The sequence below is a fragment of the Rutilus rutilus genome (assembly GCF_951802725.1).
Source record: "Rutilus rutilus genome assembly, chromosome: 8".
In the NCBI taxonomy this organism is placed as follows: Eukaryota; Metazoa; Chordata; class Actinopteri; order Cypriniformes; family Leuciscidae; genus Rutilus; species Rutilus rutilus.
Window position 1 is genome coordinate 33,326,695 of NC_140222.1, and position 9,408 is coordinate 33,336,102.

Consider the following 9,408-nt stretch of genomic DNA (forward strand, 5'->3'; position numbering starts at 1 on the left):
AGTACTGAACTTGGCTCCGAAGCGAAAACATAGTCTGCATGTTGCTCGCGCACCTTATATACCCCCTGCGTGGGGCGGAGTTACGCTATGCAAATTCCGCAGACCCATGGCATTTCATTGCCATTGGCTCGTGTTTTAATACTCGAAGATGATAGGATTTCTAAGCGAAACCCCATTCGTCGTCATCCGACGTAACTCGGAGTGACAACGAAAGGGAACACAACAATACACGCGTACAGAAGAGCGTAAGGTCAGAGTGAACTTGAAACTGCACGCTCACACGACAAGACAGAGCGGAGGAGAACGAGCGAAAGCTCATCCTGTGCGCTCACAAAAGAATACAAACATGCGGAGAATGAGTGTCTGAGCTATATTGAAGGATCTTATTTGAGATTTTTAATGTGCAATCGTGATTGCTTAAACAATACTGAATATAAAAGAACCAGGCACTGTGGTGATGTCATGGCTTTTGCTTTTAATTACATGTTATACAATTTATTTTGTATTCTTTGTGTATTTTTTCATGTTTATGTCAAAATTAGAACTGCTTACCGTTCCCCTATTTATTAACCCTGATCAATCTTATCAGTTCATTTCTTTCTTTCTGTGTACTTACAGTGTGCACAAGATAAAACAAATAAACATGTTGCTCATGGTTGACATCTCTGACTGATGTATTTCTTCTTTTCAGGAGAGAGTGAGAGCTGTTTTTCTGTATCAGCTGCATTTACTGACGCTGTTAATAAACAAGCAAAATCTGAAAGGCAAATTTGTCTGTAGCTCATGAATGTGGGTGTACCTGAAATTCTACGTTCCTGTCCTGCATTCTTCCTGCGCTCTTGATCGTGAAATGAAGTCGTGACATGACGGTGTATTAAGATTCTAAGACGACAGGAATATATAAAACATAATTCAGAGAAATGATTCACTAGAGGATCAAGATCCAGAACACAGTGTTTCCCAGAGGAGTTTACGAAAGAATGCTTCAATCTCATGTAAGTTAATGATCATTATTCAATTATTATTTTTCTTCACCTGTAGAGTCAAACATCACATCACTAAATCAGCATGAATTTCCTTTTTGTTGTTGTTGATGTTGTTGTTGTTGTTGTTGTTGTTGTTGTTGTTGTTGATGATGATGATGGTTTGTGCTGGTCTGGTTTTGGATCTGGTCGACCATCATGGTCTTTCTTGTGGTTCTGGTTGACCAAAGAAGCCATTAGTCTTATTTTATTTCAGTCATGTTTTATAATAGACATATATATATATATATATATATATATATATATATATATATATATATATATATATATATAATTAGGTGTGCAATATAATGCATCTCTCTTTTAAATTTGAGCCTAAAACATTTTTTTTTCCTGACTGATTAAATTCATTAAAACATAACTCAAGCTGACTAAATGGATCTTCTTTATTTTAAATAAAAAAATATTTAAATATTTATTTAAATATAAATAAAATAGGTTTCTATATCTCTGAAAACCATGCAAAGTTGTGCTGTTTTACTAATGAACAGAATTACCAACGCTATCTCACGACCAATTCGTACAAATTCGTACGAGTGATTAAAAGGTGGCTAATTCCTACGAATGTACGTGTATATGTGTGTATACTTCCACTGTTCAGTTTCACCAGTCTCTGTCTCAGTCTCTTACCTAGTTGGTAGAGCCAAATTTGCTTAAATTATGATTCTGTATATATGAATTGCTGATTTACTGATTAATCACCGATTTACAATAATTTACTCATTTTCCTAAATTATCCATTTAGTAATTGTTGATGTTGTTCAAGACTGTATGTTTGATCAGAAAAAAATAAACAGTACACAAATTTGTTTAAACAAAGTTATAGTTTAAATAATTAAGAATCTTTGTGGTTCTACATCTAATGTATCAATTAGATGAGGCAGAACCTGTATAAAGCATGTCTATGATAATATAAAATATAACATATATTTAAAAAGGCGAGTTATTATTGACATAATTTGAAAAATATAAACAAAAAAATCAATTTTTATTGTAAAAATACACTATGCACAATCAATAACTCTGTACATTTCATCAGTTATAACAGTTTACATTATATTTTAAACATTTGCTGGTCTTTTTTCTATGCAAAATATTTGTATGTGCATCAACATACAGTAGGCAATGTTAATAATAATAATAATAATAATCATTATTTTATTTTTAAATGTATTTAAAATAGTTTTACATGCGCCATGTAATTTTAAAGTGACCGTTTGTTGATGTGCATTATCCTGACAGGCTTATTGTTTTTGTTATTAAAATGATCCTAATTTTAATCATTTGGATTGCAATAGAACATAAAAGACAGACAAAGAGAAACTCAAAGAAATGCAAAGGAAAGTTGTTATTATTTGGTTACTTTATCACATACACCTACTTTTGCACCTGAGGTTTAGCAGGTCTTAATAGTGATTAACAATTAAATAATGGAGGACGGGGGTGGGGTGGGGTGCTATAAACCAACAAAGCTCTTTTGATGTGAGAATATAACCACCCGCTCTCCTTTTGTCAACCGCCGTGTCACACCCCCACCACACTTCACCACTCAAGATCCTCTTAGTCATTGTTGAACATTCACAGAAAGTGTGAAAGTGCTATCCATGTTTCACAGCATAATCGAATGCTCTGATATTAAAAGTGTAGATCTAGAAACACAAACAAGGAGCATCATCCCTGCATGCTGCTGTTTCCTAAGAAAGGCTAAGAAAGCAATATGAAACTGACTGATTAAAGCATTGGTTTGTGGTTTAAGGTTAAACCTCCACTGTAGATAAAGCTGAGAGATTGTGTTTGTCACAACATGAACAAGTGACCAACTAGTGGAACACGTTTCTGGTTTTAGTTTAGCACTTCAGTTGAGTTTAACCACACTAAAGCCTGTAGCCTGTAATACTTATTATCGTTCAACATAAATGTATCAGTCAACAACGATTGCATGAAATCTTTAAAATTATAAATGAATGAATAAATAATTAAATAACAAAAGCAAATATTTATGTGCCAAACAGTTAAAAAACTAGCAAACACGTGCAATCAAACCTATATGCATACATAATTGTTTTCTGAAAGTATATGTCTACAATTTGAAATGCAAATTAGTCCATGCTGTATGTTTGTTCTGCTTTTCTCTCTTTCAGTTCACCTTTAGCTCGAGAATGAGGGCGTTGCTTGTCCTTTGAGATAATAACTATTTGTGTGTGCACATATGCACTATTGTATTTTGTTCATTTTCAGAGAAAGTTCAGATGCTTACAGCACTTACAGCATATCAGAATGAAAAGCAAGAGGATATGAGGCAAATCTTTCTGGATTGAGTCTATAAATATGAAAAAAACAAAAAAAAACACAAACCTAGCCTACATGTAAGTTCTTGTCAGCCTTTATTTATTTTCTTTCTTCCTTGAGTGCTGTTTTATCTTTTATCAGCTGCATCTGCAAATATTAATAAAGAAAAGAAAAATTTGAAAGGCAAATTCATGGAAGACTTCCAATATTGTTGTTTTTCTTTCTTGTTTTCTCGGATGAGTCTACGAAGCTTCCCTCTCACACCCAAGTCATCTTGTCGACGTTTTTATTATTATTATTATTATTATTATTATTATTATTATTATTTTTTATGCTGGTTGACCAATGAAACAATTAATCTGGTTTTAGCCACATTTTATAATTGACATATAATATAGGCTACAATATGGTTAATGTGTTGGACATGTGCTGAATGGTGAAACACTATTTGATATTAATCTGTGTGCGTCGAAGTCAGGTTGACGTCACTTATTTGATTAAACGACTCATGGCATATTGCTGCGGAAGTTTTGCGATAGCCTATTTTCTGTTTAAAAGTAGCATCTGATCCTAATTTCATAAATATTTATACGTTATAGCCTATATTTTAAAACAGTGTATGTGAATAATTACAGGACACTATGATGATCACCAGGTAGGATGATTTCTGAATGAAACGCTGTTTGGACAAAGGCGTGTAGTAGCCGATAGGTTTAAGGTTATAGCCTTTCCTTCCAGACAAAGGCTGGTGTTTGCTTTCGCTTTTGGTCCGGTTTGTCTGCTTTGGCCATCGACTGTTTTGTTTAAGCATACCTTTAACGGGGACCAGATTGAACGTCATGAATACATGAATGGCTTGGTTTATAAAGAGGTGTATCTGCAGTAAATAGCTACTAACATTTTAATTTAGTCAATTAGCATTAGTGTTAGCATTTTGTATTAGCCTACCGTTCTCAGTGCATGTGCAGTTAGTTTTAATTTATATATTTTTGATTTGCCTTGCATTACAGTGCATTTCAGGTTTTCCAAAAATGTCAGATGGGTGAAGAGCCAACTTAAGATCAACTGCTAAACTGTAACAATTTAGAGATTTGAATATGTACATGTACATGCATTCTGTCATTTGACCAACTAAACTGTAAAAATCCATCAATTTTCAAATTATTTCCCTTAATAATATTTTGGATGATGATCAGCATGTAGGCTACTACATGCTGATCATCCAAAATATTATTAAGGGAAATAATTTGAAAATTGATGGATTTTTACAGTTTAGTTGAATAATGATGGTCAAATGACAGAATGCATTCAAAGAGAGATTCATATGAAGCACACTATATGAGTTAGGTTATAGGCATATGTTTTATATTTTTTTAATGAAAATAATTATCAATAATAGCAACAGACTATGAATGTTTCCATTTAGTTGGCCTATACATAGGTAATGATGATTAATGAAAAAGTTAAATTGAAATAATAACTACATGGATTATAATAAGTATTGATTCACCATGGAACCAAAATTGACAGTTCTTATTTTTGTATGGAATATTGCAGTATTTTTTATAAATGAATCATCCATGCACATCATTATTTTAAAATTCACGTTTCTTTTTGTGAGGGCAGAACAAACTGTCACTCACATAAGTTCGACCAATAGCAAACCACAACCACCCACAATCAACTCCCTATGGACAAAATCCTACTAAATCTTTTTCTTTTTTTTTTTACTCATATACGTCACAATAAGGAAGAAAATACTATCACAACTTCCGTTTCATGCCAACTTTAAATTAAAACATTCTGCCCCAGTTGTGATGGGGAATCTTACATAACAGTTCACTTCAAAATAAAAAAGATATTTTTCTTTATACAAAATCTACATGAAAAACTGTGTTCATAAATGCCTGGTTCACAAACAGTCAAATTCACAGATCACTGTTACCCAATGACCCAATAACTGTTCAGATAGAATAAATCTTACAAATATTGATGCTCTGATTAATAAGAGCATAACCATTCAATGATTGTGTTGAGATGAGATTTAGTGCCTTCTATTTTGTGTCTTGCACCTGGTTTTCATTAATTTGGGTGCGTGAGCTTTCTATGAATGTTTAAAAGTTGCTAGCAAAATGCTCTTCTGGTTGAGGTTAAGTAAATCGTTTTTTTGTGTGTGTGTTTCTGCAGTTTCAGCTTCATCTGTGTGTTTGCAGTGCTGATAAACAAAGGTGAGGACGAAACAAACACTTAAACTGCATAAATGGTAGACTGTGTTTCCAGTTAATGTTTGTGTTGTTTCAGTGTCTCTGCGGGAAACAGTAGAGGCTGTTATTGGTGGTTCTGTTCTCCTGCCGTGTTCTTACACTGAACATGATCTGAAACCTCAAGATATTAATGTGTTTTGGAGACACAATGACAGCAAGCATGTGTATGATATAGTTAAAGGCCGTCATTCAGGGAAACAGGACCCTCGTTACAAGAACAGAGCTGAAACATTCCCTGATGAGTATGAGAGAGGAAACTTCTCCATCAAACTCATCAATCTCACTCACACTGATGCAGGAGAGTTCAGATGCACTGTAAAAAAAAAGTGTAATTTGACAGGTAATGGTCTGTATTTTTTTTACAGAATTTTACCGTTTTGTCATTATACAGTGAATGCCTGTTATTTATCAATTCTGTATTTTTATGGTTTTTGCCTGTAATTTTGTGAAATGGATATTTGCTGTAATTTGTCGGAATCCGGCTGGAAACTTTGCTGCCAGAGATTTACCGTTTTTTTACGGGATTTTTTTTGTTTTACAGAGTGCCTCATCTCACACACATCTGAGATTAGGACTCTACAGCTGATCATCAATGGTGTGTGAATCTTGTTTATTAATATATGATTAGAAAGTTGATGTTCACTAGTGATGCTCCAGTCTGAATGCTGCTGTATATAAATTATAGCCGGATCTGTTGTCTTTATTACAGTGCGGTCATGTTGTTTTTCTTCACTTTTTTTTGTTGCAGAATCACCAGCAGAAAAAGAAAATGGATTAATTGATCAAGGAAAAGAAACAGGTTCAGATGAGGTGACATCATCGCCTTTGCTCTGGGTTTACATTGTATTACCTGTAGGATTAATAGTGCTTATAGCTGGTTTAATCGCATTTCTCTTGAGAAAGAGAACCCACGCTGCCTTATCCACTTCTGAACAACAACCAACAGAGACAGAAATGACAAGTCAGGTCTAAAAGCTTTTCTGATATTTTGCTCAAGATAAAAATGAATGAGACTGTCAGTGTATTTCTGCCTGAACAATTCTGCACCACAAGTGTTCTTTCATCACGTTGTGTTTGCCAGTATTTTTGATTTTGATTTTCTATACCTCCTCTTTTCTTAGTCTTTTATTAACACTTTTCCAAGTCCACCACATTTTAAGAACGATCTGAAAGGCCCCGAACTCCATCAAAAACTGTATATTTGTCCCTTAAAATATAAGTAATCTTTTCCATTGACATATTTGTTAACAATTTCTTTTAGCCAACGTCCTATTGGTGCACAAATATTTTTCCAATTTAAAGAAATAAGCCGTCTTTCTTTTTTAACTTGATCTCTTTAGGGAACAAATGTAATAGAAAAAATAAAGGTGCAAATGGAATGTTAACATCAAGAATCTTCTCTGTCATTTCTTTCACACCTTTCCAAAAATGTTTGACTTCTTCACACTCCCATATGCAATGATTGTTTGCCAGTATTAAATGGATTTTGTATTCTTTATGTATTATTCTATGTTTGATACATTTTTTTTACTAAATCTGATTCATTGATGATTCCTGTTATCACATATATTACGTTCATTCCCAGTCTCGGGATAGGAAGGAGCAGTAAAGAACATTGTGGGGAAAGGAGGAACAACATTGTTGATACAAAATAAAATGAAATTTATTAACACACGGAAGCAAACAGAACTTCAGGAGGATAGTCTATTTAAAGTAACAAAAGAAAAAGTTTTTTTTTTTTTTTTTTTTACTAAAAGTAAACATCGGGAAAAGTAAATGTATTTTCTATGTATTTTTCATGTTTATGTTAAAATATGAACTGCTCATCGTTCACTGATTCATTAATTCCTGATATCACATCATTTAATTTATTTCTTTCTGTGTACTTACAGATAAAGAAGTGCACAAGATAAACAGATAAACATGTTGCTCATGGCTGAGATCTGACTGATGTCAGAAGAACACAACTACACTAAACACACTCCACAAATACATGCAGTCTTTGTCTTTAACCTTTAACGCATTTGCATCATGTGCACGACTCCAGCAGATTGTTCATTTACATGTTTTCTGACACCAGTTTAACCTTGTTTAATAAATATCAATATACAGTCTTTAAGACTTTTATGCAGTTTTACTTATTGACGCGCTACAGCAGTTTTCCCACATCAAACACATTAAGTGTAACTCACGTTAAAAACAAAGGAAATTCCTGATGGAACCATGAATGGCTAGATTCATGTGAAACTGCTTTGACGTTTGCAGACTAACTGCAGTCTTACCATTCACAATAGAAACTTTCAAGTGCGAAGGTGCTTTTCATGTTACAACAGTTGTCTGATGCTCTGGATATTAAATGTGTTGATCTAGATATTCAGACAAAGAGTGTTTAAACCCCAGCAGACGTAGTGCAGTGCTGTTGTTGTTTCCATTTGAGGTGTATACAACTGTGAGAACTGAGATACATGAACACATAAAGGTATTGGGGAAACACTGCACTCGGTTCATGAATAAACAACCTCAACTCTAGACAAAGGTGAGAGACTCTGTTTGTTATTGGTTGTTTAGTGACCAAACCAGTGGAACATATTTCTGGTTTCGGTTTAGCACTTCAGTTTAACCACATGGTTTAGCCTTTGAATGTAAAACAATTTAGATAATAATTATGATCATTTAAAAAAAAAAATAAGAAGGATGATAAAACTTGCATTATGTTTTTTATTGAATACTCTTTCACATAAGATATTCACATTATATTCCACAAGACAAAATAATAATTGGATTTACACACTGTGGACTTTGCAAGCTCTTGGTGATTTCAAAAAACAAGATATCAATACACTAATTTAAATTATATACTAAAATATAGGCTATAGTAAATCATTTTAACAATTTTACTGAAAATAAAAAAAAAGTTACCAGTATACAAAAACCAATACGTGCAAAAGTGTCACAAGGCTGAAGAACGTTACCTGCTTTCACCCTGTTTTTATCATAAGGACGATATGCAAAACATTAGAGAGAGAGAGAGAGAGAAAACCCAGATGAATAAATAATCATGCGTCACTGCTTCATCTTCCAGCAATTATCTCTCTGAGATCTCGAAGAACTGAAAACATTTTCTTGTCACTACATTTGAACGATTTTTGTTATTTAAGTAAATATTTCAGTAATACTTATAATTATAATAATTGTAATAATATTCTAAAGATTGCATGAAATCTCACCCAAATGAACATGTTTGAGTAAACGACAAAGAACAATAGATTTCCAAAGTACCACTAGAATGAATGCACACACTGTTTTAAGTTGTAAAAAACAACAAACACTTGCATTTTCAGCTTGTGATATAGATCAGTCATACTCGTGTGTTCATGACTTCGGCAGGTTTAGAGCTGCATATGTGCTGTTGATTTGGCTGGAGCGAATATTTTTCCGGATCTTGGTCAAATCCACCTCAGCATACTGAAAGAGCAAAGAGGAAAACAGTATTAGTAGTTCAGCTGCAGTTGTTGCTGAACCAAAATTAATTTCATAAACTAAACAATAAGTTTGTAATAAATCTCATGCTTAATTGAAAACATTAATTAATGTGGAATTAAGTTCACATAACTTAATTTTTTCAATTAAGCATTAAGTTTATTTACTTGCTAATTTTAAGGCAACGGGTTTACTTAATTTTTTTTTTTAAGTAATTGAACTGAACACTTTTTACAGTGTTGAAATACAGTAAGTCAACAATAATTATCAATAATTCTCAAGACAGAAATAGATTTGAGCTCTAATGATGGTTTGCAATATTTCACCTGTAA

General features: G+C 33.2%; 1 protein-coding gene across 4 annotated transcripts; it reads left to right on the forward strand.

Moving 5' to 3' along the window:
* Window positions 1–763: 763 nt before the first annotated feature.
* LOC311295522 (uncharacterized protein) lies at window positions 764–7,646 on the forward strand. Of its 4 annotated transcripts, XM_084416965.1 has the most exons (6): window positions 764–995; window positions 3,282–3,409; window positions 5,520–5,560; window positions 5,634–5,936; window positions 6,138–6,191; window positions 6,345–7,646. In XM_084416965.1, exons 2-6 carry the CDS (start codon window positions 3,372–3,374, stop codon window positions 6,566–6,568), a joined length of 660 nt encoding a protein of 219 aa, XP_084273091.1. In that variant the 5' UTR covers window positions 764–995; window positions 3,282–3,371; the 3' UTR covers window positions 6,569–7,646. The 4 variants fall into 4 exon arrangements, 3 of the variants coding, with proteins under 3 accessions (XP_084273091.1, XP_084273092.1, XP_084273093.1); XR_014628341.1 differs by lacking the exon at window positions 3,282–3,409; XM_084416966.1 differs by lacking the exons at window positions 764–995; window positions 3,282–3,409 and adding an exon at window positions 3,822–3,987.
* Window positions 7,647–9,408: the final 1,762 nt, after the last annotated feature.